We start from the raw sequence: 17,499 nt of genomic DNA on the forward strand, positions 1-17,499 counted from the left end.
TAAGGTGGGGGGATACGAGAGGAAGATACGAAGGAGGCTTTGGGTTGGGGAGAAGGGCGGCAGTGAGATGTGGCTGTAGTCCAGGAATAGTCAGGGAAGCAGATAATTTAGTTCAAGTGTCTCAGCCTAATAAGGGAACTGGGCAGGTGGGGATAACTTAAAGGAGTGCTTAAAAGAGTGTTGTCTAAGTTGGCACCAGAGTTGGGGAGTTTTAAGAGGTTTAGAAGCCTGGCTGTCAATACCTACAACAGTTATGGAGGCAAGGGAAACAGGCCCTTGAAAAGAAGGTAATGTGGAGTGGGTAGCCTCCGTATTGATTAAGAAGGGGACAGACTTACCTTCCACTGTGAGAGTTACCCGAAGCTCGGCGTCCATGATGGTTTAGGGGGCTTCCGAGGCGATTGGGCAGTTTCAGTCTTCAGCCGCTAAGCCGAGAAGATCTGGGAAGGAGTCCGAGAGCCTTGGGCCAGAGTTCCAGGGGCTCTGGGAGTGGCTGCCAGATGAGTTGAACAGTCCGATTTTCAGTGGGGTCCGACACAGATGGGACACGGCTTAGGAGGACTCCCAGGCTGCGGGCATTCCTTGGCCCGGTGGCCAGTTTTCCGGCACGCGTAGCAAGCTCCTGGGGGAGGAGGTTCTGGAGGAACGCCTGGCTGCCGCAGTTCAGGCGTCTGGAAGTTCTTGTGTGCTGGAGATATGGCTGGGGTTTGTCTCACAGTGGAGGCAAGGAATTGCAACTTTTTTCTATTATCGTACACCTTGAAGGTGAGGTTAACTAAGTCCTGTTGTGGGATTTGAGGGCCAGATTCTAATTTTTGGAGTTTTATTTAATGTCAGGAGCAGATTGGGTAATAAAATGTATATTGAGAATAAGACAGCCTTTTGACCTTTTAGGGTCTACGACTGTAAAGCGTCTCAGGGTTGCTGCCAAACAAGCCATGAAGTGGGCTTGGTTTTTTATATTTGATGAAAAAGAGCCTAAACGCTATCTGATTTGGGATAAAGAAAAAGGAGCATCAACCTCGCCTATGCCTTTAGCTCCAGCCACCTTTTTAAGAGGAAATTGCTGGGCAGGTGGGGGAGGGCTCGTGGTGGAATGAAACTGTTAAGCCGGACCAGGTGTGAGGAGGGGAGGTGATAAAAGGATTATAGGGTGGAGGAGCGGAGGCTGAGGAAGAATTGGGACCTAGCTCGGCCTGGCGAGGAGTGGGGAGGTCAGATGGGTCTGTAGGAAAGGAAGATTAGAAAGACTCAGCAATGCTTGGGGTTGGGACTGAGGGGACAGGTGGGAGGGAAAGGAGTTGCATTGGGCACAGAGACTAGGAAGGGACTGATGTGTAAAAGAATGCCTGGACGTCAGGCACCTCAGACCGCTTGCCTATTTTACAACAAGAATTATTTAGATCTTGTAGGATGGAAAAATTGAAAGTGCCGTTTTCCTGCTATTTGGAACTACTGTCGAGTTTGTATTGGGGTCAAGTGGCATTGCAGAAGAAAATAAGATGCTTAGACTTTAGGTCAGGTGAGAGTTGAAGAGGTTCTAAGGGTGGGGGAGATTACAAAGTACATTGATCAGTTAGGGTGGGGCAGAAACAAATCACAATGGTGGAATGTCATCAGTTAAGGCTATTTTTACTTCTTTTGTGGATCTTCAGTTACTTCAGGCCATCTGGATGTATACGTGCAAGTCACAGGGGATGCGATGGCTTGGCTTGGGCTCAGAGGCCTGACAATAAACACTGTCAGAGTCACACAGAGAGTATGCATCCAAGGCTGGAGAAACTGTGTAGCTAGGGATGGAACCCAGTCTCTGCCCCTGAAGCCCCCTCCTCACACAGCCTAGAATACGTGGACTGCTGCTGGGTTTCATTAAGCTGGCCCAGTGCCTTCGTCCAGTCTGCTTTTCTGGGAGAAGAGCCAGGCCAAGCCTAATGGAGCAGGTACTTTCCGCGTTGCTGTCTCCTGGAGGGCTGATTTCGCTGGTTTCCATTGCCATTTAATATGCCCCTAGTCAAACAACGCCCACATCGAAGCAGCCTAATCAGCAATGTCCTGCAGCATCTGGGAGGACAGCTACCTCCCACACTTCAATAGGCTGCCGCTGGTGGCAGGTCACTTTTCTGACCCCTGGGCACAAGGGGTGAGGAGGACCACTGCCCCGAGCCTCGCTTCTGGCTTCCTCCAGCTCATGCTCGTCTCCCAGGACGGCAGCTCTGTCCCTGGGAATGAGTCACTGCCAGAGACGCAGAGGGGAACATGTGGCAACGGGGGAGCCGGAAACCCCAGCTGGGCCCTGGACCCTGGAGCACGGAGTGACTGGAGGCCCTCTCTCTGCTCCTGCCTCTCTATGGGGTGCAGGGGGCTTTTGTCTGGGGTCACTGGGTGGGTTTGGTGCAGGTTCCAGCTGTGAACATTCTTTTAGTCTCAGGAATGGAAAAGCCCAGGCAGCCGCAGCTGTGGCCCCTGGACAATCAAGAAACTTTTAGAGCTGATGGAATGTGAGCGGGTGGGCGTGGAAGACAAGAGTTGGGGGGAGGGTTAAAACTCCCCTCCCTCACCTGCAGCCTCAGTGACTGGCCCTTGGGAAGATGACCCTGGGTGGTCCTGGATTTTGTAGCCATCTGTTATTTAGTTTGAAGGAGGACAGAGGAAGGCAGGAAACCACCTTTTAGTGGCCTCCAAATCTGCAGTGGCCTTGTTAAAGATCTGAGTAGAATTTCTGGCATTTAATTAAATTGTTATGCAAACCCTACAATCCCCACTTTACAAATGAGGACCCTGGGCATGGGAAATTAAATAACATGCCCATGCCCCACAGCCAGTGCAGGCAGGGTTGACCCACAGGCCATGCCGTGACTCCAAGGTCCAGGCTGCTGCCCTGGGGTGGAGAGCTGTGCTCTGCTCATGGTCCCCGCTCAGTCGCAAGGCCCAAGTGAAAAAGTGGCCCCGGCCCTCCTCTCTCTCAGCTCACAAATACCAGGAGCAACTCCCGTGGGCCAAGCTCAGTTTAGGTGCTGGGACGGACGCATCATGGGGAATGGACGCCAGGCAGAAGAGTATAGAAAATGCCATAAAGAGGAGGGTGACGGGGGCTAGCGCACCCCAAGGGGAGCTAAATTTAGCTGGGGGCCCCGCAAGGACCTGAGCAATGACACAGGGCTGAAGGCTGAGCAGGGAAAGCAGGAAGAGGAACAGCAGATAGGGCCACACCCCGTGGGCCTCCAGGCCATGGGGCAGGGGCTGGGTGGTTTTTCTAGGTGCAACCAAAGACTGCTGGCAGGTTTTGAGCAGGACAGTGGCAGGATCTCATCCATACTGTCATCAGATCCTTCTGCCCATTAAGGGAAGGATGGATTTGCGGGGAACGAACGTGGAATGAGGCAGTTGTCTGGGAGGTGTGATGGTAGCTCAGGCTAGGCTGGTAGCAGAGAACGGGTGAAGGATTTGGGGTCTATTTTACAAATAATACAATATAAAGCCTGAAATTAAAATTCAAGATTTTTTGCTCCTGACACTGGGTGAACCCAGGAGAGAATGGAGTGGTCCAACCATGCGCTGTGCTCCCTGCTCTGCTGCCATGGATACGGCCCCCAGCCAACCTGCCCTCCTGTCCCCGAACCAGATGCAGTCCTGCTACCCCTGCAGAGCGGCTTCCATGGCCCACTAGCCCCTGCAGTGTTCCTAACAAGCCGATTGTATCTTCCTATGGAGATGGGGTGGGGGCACCCATCTTCTCGATACCATGGAACCTGCCTCTCCCAGGTCCTGGTTGTTCGCACTGTTCCCCCTGTGGTCTGTGCGGCAGGCAGTGGCCTCCTCCCGGGGGCTGTGAGTGCATGTGGTGAATACAGACACCACTGTTGATAGTGTGTCCAGTGTCAGGTGTTGGGTGCGCAGCCATCCTGATGCCCCAGGGTGGAAATCCCTCCCTCACGCAGATGGAGAAGTTACCATCAGATTTGCAGCTGGCCGGGGTGGTGAGGTGAGGGCCCTCCCAGGCTCTCAGCATCCTTATTCAATAGTCTGTGGTAGTGGTGTGGGTTTAATTATGTCCCCCCAAAATATGTTCACGTTCTAACCCATGTCCCTGTGAATGTGACCTTATTTGGAAATAGGGTCTCTGTCCATACAAGCAAGTTAAGATGAGGTTGCACTGGTTGAGGGTAGCGATGAGCCAATGGCTGGTGGTCTTATAGAAAGAGGAACATTTGGACACACACACATAGACGATGGCCTCGTGATGACAGAGACAGAGACTGGAGGCCCTCTCCACAAGGAGGCCCGCCCTCTCCAAGGAATACCAAGGGTCGCCAGCAGCTGCCAGAGGCTGGAGGAGGTGGGAGGGAACTCCCCAGAGCCTTCATGGGGTGCACGGCCCTGACAACATCACATGACCTTGAACTTCTGGCCTCCAAAGCTTTGAGGGAATACATTTGTTTCCGGCTATCCACGTTTGCGGTAATTGGCTAAGGCAACTTGAAGAAAGGCATACAGTGGGGCTGGAGAACCTGCATTTCTGACAATTTTCCAGGTGGTGCTGATGTTACTGGTCCGGGGACAGCCCACGGAGAGCCACGCTGCAGGTAATTGCGGTTCATCACTGAGAAGATGACAGTTGCCGCAATGTCTCAAGGGCCACCTGGCCCTGAGTCCACGATGAGGACCAGCGTGTAGAGTTAGAGGAACACAGCCTGGGGCTGAGCATGCAGAGGAGATGCTCAGGGGCAGCACCTGCGAAGCAGGGGGAGGAAGCGCAGGTGGCCGTGGCTCTACCACCCCCTACCTACCCCCTCTCACCCTGCAACAGACATTGTGGACTTAAATCAAGCCAGGAGAAGCTCATGTGCACCTGGGAGGCCCTTTCAGATGGGGCTTGGCGAGGCGGGACTTGTCATCCCTCCGAATGATCACCCTGGCCGATGAGCAGGTCAGGGCCCCCAATAAGGGATGAAGGGGCATTGGGGTGCCCAGGGCTGACACCAAGGCAGGCCCTTTTTGCAGGACACAGACCGGCCATCTTTAGCCCAGGCTGGAGGGTGGCTTCCCCAAGTACCCCCTTGCACTGGGAGTGAGGACATTCCACAGCTTTTTCAGTACAGGGCACCGGCTTCCCCGCACAGTGCATGCGCCTGAGCCCTCCTGTCTCCCTTTGCCCAGAGTGGGGCCCCCTGGTCTAGCTTCTCACCTAGGCTGTAGGGATGAATAAGGCTTCTTTCTTTTTTTTTTTTGAGACGGAGTCTCGCTCTATCACCCAGGCTGGAGTGCAGTGGCGCGATCTCAGCTCACTGCAAGCTCCCCGCCTCCCGGGTTCACGCCATTCTCCTGCCTCAGCCTCTCCGAGTAGCTGGGACTACAGGCGCCCGCCACCACGCCCGGCTAATTTTTTGTATTTTTTTTTTAGTAGAGACGGGGTTTCACCGTGGTCTCGATCTCCTGACCTCGTGATCCGCCCGCCTCGGCCTCCCAAAGTGCTGGGATTACAAGCGTGAGCCACCGCGCCCGGCCAAGGCTTCTTTCTTATATAATAAGAGCTAATAAAAAGGTGAATGAAGTCTTTTCCTTGCAGCTGACTGACTTCTTGATTTTCTTGTTTTTAAAATACTGCTTTTGGAATATCAAGGTGCTTTTGAGTTGGATTGATGTATTTTAATTATTTTTAGCCAAAAGAACTTATTAACCTTTTGCTAGGTTTCTGTTGGCTTTTTAAGGGAAAGCAGTAAAGGGCTCAGGCAGCATAAGGCTGGAAGTAAGGCGATGTGAGGGGGATGGCGGTGGTGGCCATCCTGCCTGGGGGCTGTCACCCCTTCTCCACCCCTGCCCAGGCCACGTTGCTGGGGGAACAGTGACCCCTCAGGAGTGGGAAGCCCCTGGCTGGCAAGCTGACAATTTCTGCCTGAGCAATTTGCACATCAAAGTTGTCATCAGACTGGAAGCTTTGGAGCCATCTTTCATGTCCCTGGATGGAAACCAGCCTGGACATCATCAAGGAAAATGGCAGGCATGACCTGCTGGGAGCAAAGACCACGTAAAGGGCCTTGGTGAAGGAGGAGCACAAGGGGCTATGTGCAAAATCCTCAGCAGACATTCTTGACCGCTTCAGCCCAGCGTGGGCAGACACAGCCGCGAGGCAGCTGGACTAGGCGAGCTCCCCGGGAAGATGCTCCCATCTTCCATGGGAAAGAACTTAGCACACCGTGTCCCCAGTATGTCCAGTCAGGAAGACGAAGGAGACAAGATCACCTTTCTCCCAACCCTCCCCAACCCCATTTCCCGTTTCCCATTCCAGTTCTTCGGATTTCCTATGGGGATCCTCCCTCGTGTGTTACCTTCGTGTTCAATCATATTTCACCCAACACACACGCATCATTGGCTCTTTCACAAACGAGCACAAATTATCTCCAATAACAATCTTACCCTAGGACAAAGGTTCATATGTAAAATTTTATTCCCTACTTAGACCCTTCCTTAATAATCACGTAGATTACGATATTTAATGATTGAGACTCCCGATTTCCTACGTTCCAAATGGAGCTTCCCAAATAAATAGGGGCTGGTTGTTTTCAGTCCCATCAAATATAACCTAAACGAGTTGCGTATACATGTACATGTCTTTCAGCTAAAAGGAAAAAAACAAAGTACCTATAGGTCATTAGAAGAAAATATAGAAGAAAAAGATTGTTCATTTGGGGTAGGAAAGGCCTTCTTGAAAAAACACAGGATGCAAATACCAAAACAAACGAAAGTTAGACAAATTTGACTAAATCATAATTTAAATCTTCTACACTACAGAAGATACCTTAATAAGAAACAAGAGAAAATGCACACCACATGAATGAAATATCATCCCAAATACATATCAACCTCCAGCAACAGTGACACCAAAAAGTGAAATAAAAACCAAATGAGGGGCCAGGTACGGTGGCTCATGCCTGTAATCCCAGCACTTTGGGAGGCCGAGGCGGGCGGATCACTTGAGATCAGCAGTTTGAGACAAGCCTGGCCAACATGACAAAACCCCGTCTCTACTAAAAATACAAAAATTAGTGCCCGTAATCCCAGCTACTCGGGAGGCTGAGGCGGGAGAATCGCTTAAACCCAGGGGGCAGAAGTTGAAGTGAGCCGAGATCGTGCCACTGCACTCCAGCCTGGGAGGCAGAGCGAGACTCCGTCTCAAAAATAAAAAAAAATAAAATTCTACCCACCACCCCCATCCTTAGAAAGAAAAAAAAAAAAAAACACCAAATGAGACATGGATATAAATAAAAAATGTGTAAAAATAGGAAATTAAAACGTTGAAAAACAGGTGAAAAGATGTTCAGCCACATCAACGACTGGGAAAATGAAAATTAAAACGAGATACAATTTTCTAACTATTGGGAAAGGGCCTCTCTTGCTTCCTGCTGGTGGTTGTGCACACCGCAGTGCTTTGAAAAGGGCGTCATGGCAGTGACTGCAGCAATTAAAACACATATTCTTTTAAACCCGGCAGATCTCACTTCTGCGCTCCTATGTTAAAAGACATCCATTTGTGTATACAATTGGGTAGGTACAAGGATCTTCATTACTAGCAAATCATAAAAACCGGGACCATTTGAATTGTTCACCCATGAGAAAAATGGTTAAATGAACCATGGTGCACTTCTGCTGAGGAATACTACACAGCAATGAAAAAGAACGAAGCAAGGACCAACACGCCCTTCCCAAAACACAGTGAGTGAATGGTACTCTATGTCCTATCGGGTTCTGTTTGCACAGTATGGAGGGAAGAATGCATTAAAAAGGTATTTCTAGAAGAATGTACAAGTAGCTGGTCTGAGGGACTGTCCTGGGGGAAGGTAAAGTCACTTTCATCTGAGAACTTTGTACAATGTTTAGATTTTTTCTCATATTTGTGTATTACTTTTTTAGCTGTCAAAAGAAAATAAAACTAGTATTTAAATTCTTTAAAAAGCTCTCTAGGGACATATTTTAAGTAAAGAAAAGAAACTAATGGACAACCTGTACAGTGTACCATTTAGGTAAAAGAACACACAAAAAACTGAACTATATTCTTGTTTTTATGTATGTACATAAATTCATGGCAACATTCCTGAAGGATGCCCACCTGCCAGTGGGTTCTTCTGAGAAGAGGCAGATTGTAATGAGATCATCTGAACATGTGACAAACTATTTGTGGGGAACTCAGAGTTTTTAAATCTTACCTTTGAAAAATAAAGTGAAAGTTTGTCACAATAAGAAAGTACACGTCTATTTCAATGAAAAGAAGGAAGTGACATGAAAAATCCTGGTATATTTCACTGTATCATTCTCTAATTTATACACACTTAAGTTTATTCAAATATCACACGTTTGTACCATAAGAATGTGTTTTAACAGGTGATTTTTTATTATTTAGCCACAATTCTCCCACATTTTTACATTATCCCATTTTTTCCATATTTTTTAAACACTAGATACATAATTTGTTAGAAGTTAAAAGGGAAAAACATTTTTTTCTGAATGATATCACATTATATTTAGCTTAAAGATTATTAACTTTTTGAATATCAAAAATTGAAGCTGCTGGGAATTACATTTATTTGTAGGTCCCAAAATAGCCCTGAGGTCTGAATAGGAAAATATCTTTTATAAACTATAACAAAACTCTCACCTCAAAATAAAACACTATGAAATATACAGTTATATTTGTACTCAGTATCTTTACAATATCCAGAAACCTACTGGATTATTAGAAATGACAATGCAAGTAGGTTTACATTCAGAAAAAAAGAGAGCTTATACTAAGAGGACCTAACCTGAAACCTGGCACCCTGTGCAGGAATCTGTTCAATCCTTAGAACGGTCATAAAGTCACCTTTGTTAAAAACACGGGTCCTTGGACACCCCCAAATGCCAGGCAGAACAAAGAGAATTCCAGTACATTGGCTTTTAGTGTTCATCTGAATGGGGTATAATTTTCAAATTCCGTCGGATGCCCCAAAGGCTCACGGGGTTGCTGGTCATATTTCTGGGCTTGTCATCGCCTTTTGCGGTTTTCATCAGGTGTATCCACAGCTGTGTCGTTCTAAACCAGCTTCTAGAACTTCTGCTCAAAAACTGTTGTTAAGGTGCCTCCATACCTACCTCCCCAAACTTCTTAAAGCATCAAGCCAACACGGACCATTGCTTTACCTGATGGAAAGTTTCGTGGTTTTTTTTTTCTTCTTATTTAAAAATAGAGGGGTGTAGTATTATGACAAAACTAGTTCCCTCAAAAACCGAACTGTGTTAGCATTGATTAGAGTATCTAATACATAGGCAGACTTGGGGAAATACCAGGACTTCCTCAGGATAAGGTGTTGATTCTGAGGGTAACCTGCAGCCAAGCGTCAAGGGTCGTAGGCTGAATGCCTGGAGAGCTCTTCCAGGGGTAGAGAATCCTCCTGGGCCTGGGGCCCTTGGGTCTGGGTCCCTCCGGGCAGCCAAGGTAGGGCAGATGCAGAGAGATGGCCCAGACCTGGCCAAATGGGTTCTATATGAGCCGCCTGGGTCAACACCGCCTTTCAATAAAGACCTGGACTATGAAGACCCCAGCCGTGTTCTGTGCCACAGTGGGCGCAGTGCTCACAGTGGGTCCTCGGGCCGTGTGAGACCCCACTGAGTACACTGAACAACACGCCATCAAAGCAGGTTCCATCTGACACTGCCTGGGGCCCACAGCCGAGCTACAGCAGCATCGTAACCTTTGCCAGCACAAAGCCCAGTGTCCCTTTAGTTCATTTGTGTGTATGAGTACACATACGAGTGCTCGCCCGTGCATACGCTCACACCTTAGTGTACACTGTCCACATTGGCACTGCCTGCTGCCTAGGGCTCTGCCTTTTATCAAGTCTTAAGCTGGATCAGCATGAGGAAATTGTGTATGCAACACCGGCTTTCAGTTGAGTCGCTTGAAAATAAGTCAAAGCAATCCAGGTACTGTGTGTTTCTTTCTCCTGTTTCTTTCAAAAACAACCACCAGAGGAGTTTTTTTAGCCACTTATTTAAAATGTTAATGAAGGAACCTGTGAGTGCACGGGCACAGAAATAAGCAGCTGACTCGAGTTATACCAGCACATAAGCAAGTTCCAAATGCACCAAGGCATGGAGGGGAAGATGCAAGCAGTGCCTTGAGAGGAACTGCTTTTGTTGTAAGCTCTCGGCAGCTCCCAGCATGACCGCTGCAATGACATTCATCCCACTGCAGTTGTCATCAATGGGACTTTATTGTTTTAGAAAGATCTGTCACGGTCAGGGTCCCACCTGTCCTTCCCTGGACTGTGGCCCTCCAGGCAGTCCCAGGCAGGTGCCGGCTCGAAGGGGCTGGGGTAGAAACCAAGGACCAGGCCCGAAGAAACAGGGCCCCCAGGTGTTTCCAAGGGGGAGCGCCGATTGCCAGGTGCAGAATCCACACAGTTACCCGCTGTGGGAGGCGGAGGGACCTGTGCAAATCCTCAGGGAATGTGTTAGAATTTCCCCAAATACTGCAAAAGGGAGAAAGTGCTCGTGCTTTGTCACGTGAAAGACTAATAGTGTCTAGGAGCTGACACAGCACAGGGGGACTCTGACCACCGCAGGAACAGTGAGCTGTGTCAGGAGGAAATGAGCAAGACTGCGTCTCCGGCGCACCTGGGGAAAGAGTAGTGCAGGGTGCACATCAGGGCTGTGACTCACTCCGCAGAGCACACTTGAGTCCCCAGGGTAAGGATGAACAGACAGCCTTCCCACGTCATGTAGTGTGGCCGGCGGGGCTGGGGGGAGTGTAGTGCCCTTGCAGGCGGGCTACAGGGACGTGGCAGACCCACTTTTCAGGTCCCATTCATTCCCTCTCTGGGATGCATTTCATCATAATCACTCAGTACCCACGATTCTTCCCAACAGCCTGAAAACAGCAGGCTTTGCATCCTTTTCAGGCCTGGGGTCTGGCCACAGGGGCTTCTGTTTCACTCACAACAGCCTCGTCTCCACTCCTGAGACCTGGTCACCGCCAACAGCAGGGAGAGAAGCAGGCAGAGGGGCCTAGCATGGCCCTCCTGCATCCATAAATCCTATTTTCCAACCGACATCACGAACTCTTGTCTCTCCTGCTCCCAGGAGGAGCCTCTTGCCTCAGGAGTGGCCACGCTGAGATGACAAAGCCATTGCAATTCTGATCTCCGTGGTCCTGAGGTCTCCAGTGCTGCCAGGAGTCTGTCAGGAGGAGCTTGAGAGGAAGGATGATGTCCACAATGTTCCCAAGTGCAGCCAAGGGGCAGCCTCTGCACATCGAGTAATTCCAGATGAATGGCTCCATGCTGTTCCCTCCTCCTTTCTGGTGAGTTTAGTGCTGGGCTGACTGTAGAACACTTTATTCACAGAAGCAAGTAGAAAAAATTGTCACTCTTAGTTCACGTGCTCCAACATCAGACCGGGAGCAGCCAGTTCTGGAGGGAAGAGCGAGGACTGGCCTATCTGTATCCTCATCCGCCGCCTCCATGCACACAGAGGTGAATTTCATTGTTGTTGATACACACATTCCATCCACAAGAGGCAACTCAGAGGGACTGAAGCGACTTCACACCCACCCCAAAGCCATTTCTGCCACCAGAGTCCGATCACCAAGGAAGTCTCCATCAAGGGTGAGCTCCAGGCATCTCAGTTGTAGTCAGCAGCATCAACATTGTCTGAGAAATATTTCTTCTGTCCAGTTAAAGCATAATTTACTCAAACACTAAAAAGTAGTAAAATAGACTTCAACTTTTCCTCTAACTATATTTATATATAAATCCCTGAGAAGGTACCTGTCAACTTGAAATTCACTATCTACAGTTAATAAACATCAGGGTGCAGGGAGGGACCCCGAACCCCACCCCTGTGCACAGCAGGGGCTGGGCTGTCATGGAGAGCAAACCAGGTCTCCCTTCCGAGCAAAGAGGATGGGGTGGGAGAGGCACAGCTGTGTAGGAATTCTAAGCCATCAGCACAGACACTGGCAGCCCTGCCATTCATTCACTCTGGAGTCCAGGAGGTCCCACCATGATAACCCCGCAGGGACACCACATTGCCTCACACAGGCCCTGGCTTTTCTGTCCTTGGTAGACCTTAGGGTAGGTGGTGCCAGGGATGATCAAGAACTTCACCAGCTGGGAGCAGAAAACAGGTAAAGGAAGGAAAGGCTAATGAGGGAGAAGAGACGAGGTGACGGGGGCAGGAGAACGTGGTGGCAAAGCCAGAGGGGGCAATGCGGTGGCCACTGACAGGCAAGGAGAAGGGGTTGGTGCTCATCGGTCCCCTCCTCCCCGAACCACATGGCGGATGCAGGGAGGGCGAGCCCTCGGTGAGTGAATGCAGCTGTTCAAAGCAACGAAAACAGACAAAATGAAAAATGTTCTCCAAGGACACCAGGCTTTTGGAGAGGCCACTGTGAGACTCCTGACTACCAGATACCCGGTGATGCTGAGTGGGGATGGGACAAGAAGCCTGAACCTCCCAGCCCTGTCCATATCCTGAGACTGAGGGGCCTGTTTCACCAGTACCTAGCGCTAGAGGAAAGGGCTTCCAAACGGCTCAGGAAGACGAGGGGGTGTTTCTCTCCACCTCTACGACCAGATGACCACACCTCCCGTGAGGAATCCCTTACCCAAAAGAAGTGAACAGAATAATGTTGCTTAAGTATAAACTGACCCATCAGATCACCCCGACACTGACCCCATGACACCCCCTCAAGGTGGCTCCGTTTCCCAATCATCTGAGCTTCCCTCCCTGGTCTCCGACACTCCCTGAGCCTCACTGGGGGCCAACTTGTCCCCTCTGTGCCCACTCCAAAGAGAATGAGAAAACAAGAGCAGAAGGCCCCCCACAGGTCGAAGCAAGAGGCTTGGCAACACTTCCCCTGACTTGGAAAATTCCTCTACTAGCAAATCTGCTTCCACATGGCAAAAATCAGAAGTTCTGGGCCAGCAGCCATGAGCACAGCTGCAGGAGCTGCCTGGACCCACCGCATGGGCCAAAGGGAAGGGCTGTCCACAGGCAGGCCACAGCTAGAATGAGTCTAGAGAGAGGGACTGGGGAGAGTCTCCCACTCAATCAGGAATGACCCTTCTTTCAGTTGGGTCTGGCAGGTTTCAAAATCCAATCTCTCCACTGAGGCCACACCAAAGCTCCCCGGGAAGTCAGGCATCCCCCCATCCAGCTGTCATTTTCCCTCAAGTTGCAAACACTGGCCAGGTAACGGCAGCTTCCACTCACCAGGCAAATGGTCAGCTCGCCTGCAGATTTGCCAAAGAAATCCGTGTCCTGCCCCACACTTGTTGGCTCAGCAGGCTTTTCAAAATGCAGGTATCTCTAGAGCTGTTTTGTGGACACCAGGAGCATCACTGGACAAGCCCTGTGCTGGCCCCAGAGTATCCTGTGCACCTGGATGAGGCTGGAACACATCAGGGGCAGGGCCGCAATACGTCCACTCCACAACAGCGTGGGACCTAGGGAAATCGCCAGTCATTTGCTGTCCCGTCATTGCTGTTCCATGCATCCCTGGAGACTCTGAGCATGGGTTGTGGTGAGGTAGCAGGTAGGCAGGACCAGAAATGTCCATTTTTGACGTGGAGGCAGCAGACACCCAGGCTTAGGGTAGAAGTGGGGGCTCCATACCATTCCCAGTGCCAGCTTCCCATGGTGGAAACAGGAACGTCTGGCAACCCACCAAGGGTCAGACACCACGTCAGCCCGAGCGGAAGCTGCCTGACCCTGGCTGTTCCAATGACAATTAGACATTCTTGGGAAGGTGGAGCCCTTTGTGGGAGCTCAGAATGGGTGTCCTCTCGCAATCACTGTTAGAGCCGCAGTTCTCAATGCAGGCTGCAGTGCAGTTGCTCCCAGGCCTCGGCTCCCTGGACCAGGGCCTTGAGAACCTTCACAGCAGGGGTAGCCGGTGTTGAGAAGCGTGCCTGGGAGACCACGTGGCACCGCCTGGCTGGGTCCTTGGTTGGCAGAGGTGAAGGTGGGGCTCGTGGTGACTTGGTAATGCCGTGAATTATGTACGTGTGGCAGGAAGGTGCCACATGTCAAAGGATTCAGGAAAGACAACCCCCAAAGATAACCAGTGTCAGTTACAGTCCCCACCTCCTCGAAGGGGACATGGCCAATCCCAACTCCTTGGCCACGAGGGTGACCCACAGTCAACTAATAACTGCAGTTCTCAAAGAGGGTCCAGTCTCCTGCGGCATTCATCATGGCGCCTTTCTGGGATTAAGGAGGAACTCACTGCAATCTGATCTTAAACACTGTATCATCATCACACCAATCTCCCATTAGCCTGGGTGCAGCCTGCAGTCCTGTTCAATGGAGTTTTTGGAGAGGTTGCTCGATGCCTGCTGGTGCCAAGTGGAAGGGAGTACAGAGAAGCCTGCACCAGCCCTGCCTGCGTCCTGAGACAGACACCACATATCATGATGTATCTAGGGTTATTAGGGTCATAGTACAGAGCCTCCAAATAGGCCTGTGGTCGTGCGTGTCCAAGTATTTCAATTAATACTGAAACAAAGTGCATATGTGACAGACACTCTACAACCCACATGGCCAGAGAGCCATTAGAACTAGAAACTCCAGCCTGAGTTTCCAGCTTTCATACCCTGCCCTGCCGAATTAGAATGCTGCAAATCTGATAATGATTAAAAATACAAAATTACGCAGAAAACCCCCTATGATAAATTCAAATTTGATCACTGAGAAAAGTGATCTCCATGTCACTTTGGAGATAAAAGTGTGGACATAAAACTCTCACTGAGAGCTTGTGGCCCAAGGCAAATCACACCCGTGCCCTGCCCTGCCCAAGGCCCCGAATCTTGGAAATTCTAAGAGGTTGGCATGAGGATGAACTAAACACCAAGTGCAGTCCTCAAAGGAAAAGTAAAAGGAATACCCACACAAGGGACTCTTTGGAACTGAGCCTGGAGGAGGGGACTGCCCGGTCCACTCCAGGAGAATTTGCCGAAAACAAGTCTGTTCCCCATTCCATTCTCTCACCTGTTCTAGAAATCACCTCCTCCCCATTCCTGTAATTTGCATCATTCTGGGCTTCTGACTCTTGTTGCATCTTTTTGACATTTTAAGGATATCTGGATTCGAATTACTTAAGAGCACATATGGCTTAATTTTGTATTTCTGGTAATCATTTATTATTAAATTTGCCCCATTTTATCAAATGACAGTTTTTTTCTCATATCTATTTTTAATGTTAAAGATTTCGTATCCAGTTTACCCGAAACCCCTTGCTTAAAATGAGTTTAATTCTAGCAATAAATACATGTTTATCGCTCCATTGTTTTATAATTTGACAATATGTTTTTCCTCAATATATTACTATATGGATAAGAGTTTTAAAAAGATACAATAACATCTGATCCTCTGTCTCACTTGATCATGTGACTGAACGAGCCAATGCCTCCGTCAAGTAGAAATAGCCGGCATCACTTATTCTAATTACTAAGAACATCCAGTGTGCACCTACACCTAGGATGAGGAGAAAAGACCAAACAGCCAAAAAGGGGAGAATCCCATCATGTCTGTGTGAACTCATACAGGTATCATGAATACTTATTGCTAGAAACAGTATTTTAAACAAAAGGTCTTCAGGCAAGTGTATTAAAACTGCCTTGGATATAAGGGGCCCTATTACTTGTAAAACGTTGCAAATTTGATAAATAATGATTAAAAATACAAAATTACGCAGAAAACGCCCTTTGATAAATTGATCTTTAAAAAAAAAATCTTAATTCAGGTTCTCTAAAGGGGGCCTTTTAGGCAACGTGCCCGCTAGTTGTACTGATTGCTAGGAGGGCTGGTGACAGGCGAATCGATGTGGCTCCCCCAGCCCTCTCTTGGAAGCAGCCTGGACAAACAGCCTGGAAATGCGCGCGGCCCCGTGGTCCAGGTGCGATGCGCAACGGGGCCGCCTCCTTCTCCGCGCCCAGCCCCGCGGCCTCGCCCCGGCCCCGGACCCCGCGCCAGGCACACGGGCCCTCACGTCCTCTTCTTCCAGGGCGCAGTGCGCCTCTCCTTCTGCGCCTCGGCCTGGCGCTTCTTCTCGGCCTCCTCCGCCTTCCTCTTCTCCTCCTTGGCCTCCTTGTACCGCCACTTGGGGATCTGCAGGTGGCCGCTGTCCTTGGTGCTGCCCTTCCGCGCCGGCCGCTCGGGCTGGAAGGTGGGCGCGGGCGCTTTGCTGACTCGGACCCGGGGCACCACCACGCCGGGCCGCACGCTTCTCCGCCGCAGGCGCTGCAGGGGCAGCAGGCTGGCCTTCCGCGGGGCGGGCGCGGCGGGGCCCCGGGACCCCGGCAGCTGGGCGGGCGGGAGGCCGGCTCTCGGGGAGCCCTCCCGGGAGTCCGCGTCCTCCTGGCCAGTCCGCCCGCGCTGCCCCGCGTCCCCCACCTCATCCGCCTCCTGCGCCTGGGGGCCCTGCGCAGCCCGCGCCGCCAGGATCTCCTGCACCGCCAGCCGCCTCTTCCCCACGCTCGGGGGGCTCTCAGGGCACACGGTCTGGCACACGATGGCCACGGCGGGGCTGTAGAGGCTCGTGGTCATCCGGACCATGTGGTCCAGCACGCCCCCGTCCTCCGGGCCCCGCACGGAGCGCGGCGTCAGCACGGACAGCACGCAGTCTGTGAGCCTCTGCAGGCAGTTCTTGGAGCCCGCGGGCTTCTGCGTCGCTTCAGGGGGCGGCGGCAGCTCGGGCCGGTACTTCTCCCAGAACTGCTCCGGGCAGGGGCGCTCCAGCAGCCTCTGCATGAGACGCACGGCATCCACGCGGCCCGTGTAAGTGGCCCACTCCTGCGGCGACATCCCACGGCGGGGATCCCTCGCGTGGACATCCGCCCCTGCAAAACGCAAAACAGAAACAGAAGTGGGTGGCGGCAACAAGGACTCTTCCCTCCCAAGGCAGAGCCTGGGGCAAAGGCAAAACTGTCCCCACCCCTGGCCCCAAGCCTCCTAACAGACTGCACCTAGTTCACTCTGTGAACCCTGTGCTCATCTGAGCGCCGGAAGGCGGGCCTGGAGTGCAGTGGCGGGAACACGGCCTACTGCAGCCTCGACTTCCCGGGCTCAAGCCATTCCCCCAAGTCAGCCTCCCGAGTAGCTGGGACTACACCACCGCCTAGCTAATTTTCTGTAGAGATGGGGCCTGGCTATGTTGCCCAGACTGGTTTCGAACTGCTGGGTTCAAGCAATCCTCCCGCCTCCACCTTCCAAAGTGCTGGGATTAGGGGCGTGAGCCACCGTGCCCAGCCCAACCTGCCTTTTAAGTGCTCCATTCATTATCTGTCCTGAATAAAACCCCGCCTGAATTCAGCACCTAAATTACAGAATTTTTTATTTTTTCGAGACAATTTCACTCTTGCTGCCCAGGCTGGAGTGCAATGGCACGATCTCCATTCACCACAACCTCTGCCTCCCGGGTTCAAGCGATTCTCCTGCCTCCCGAGTAGCTGGGATTACAGGCATGTG

The 17,499-nt window shown here is 51.0% G+C and overlaps 1 protein-coding gene across 2 annotated transcripts in view; it reads right to left on the reverse strand.

The window, feature by feature from the left end:
* Nucleotides 1-8,363: 8,363 nt before the first annotated feature.
* The window catches only part of ANKRD33B (ankyrin repeat domain 33B), a 94,154-nt gene continuing 85,018 nt past the window's right edge, over nt 8,364-17,499 (reverse strand). For both annotated transcript variants that reach the window (XM_055246300.2, XM_063619931.1), the window contains one exon: nt 8,364-16,871. In XM_055246300.2, the coding sequence (XP_055102275.1) occupies nt 16,018-16,871 (854 nt within the window). In that variant the 3' untranslated portion in view covers nt 8,364-16,017. The remainder of the gene's footprint in view (nt 16,872-17,499) is intronic.

Source organism: Symphalangus syndactylus, chromosome 16, assembly GCF_028878055.3.
Source record: "Symphalangus syndactylus isolate Jambi chromosome 16, NHGRI_mSymSyn1-v2.1_pri, whole genome shotgun sequence".
NCBI classification, from domain to species: domain Eukaryota; kingdom Metazoa; phylum Chordata; class Mammalia; order Primates; family Hylobatidae; genus Symphalangus; species Symphalangus syndactylus.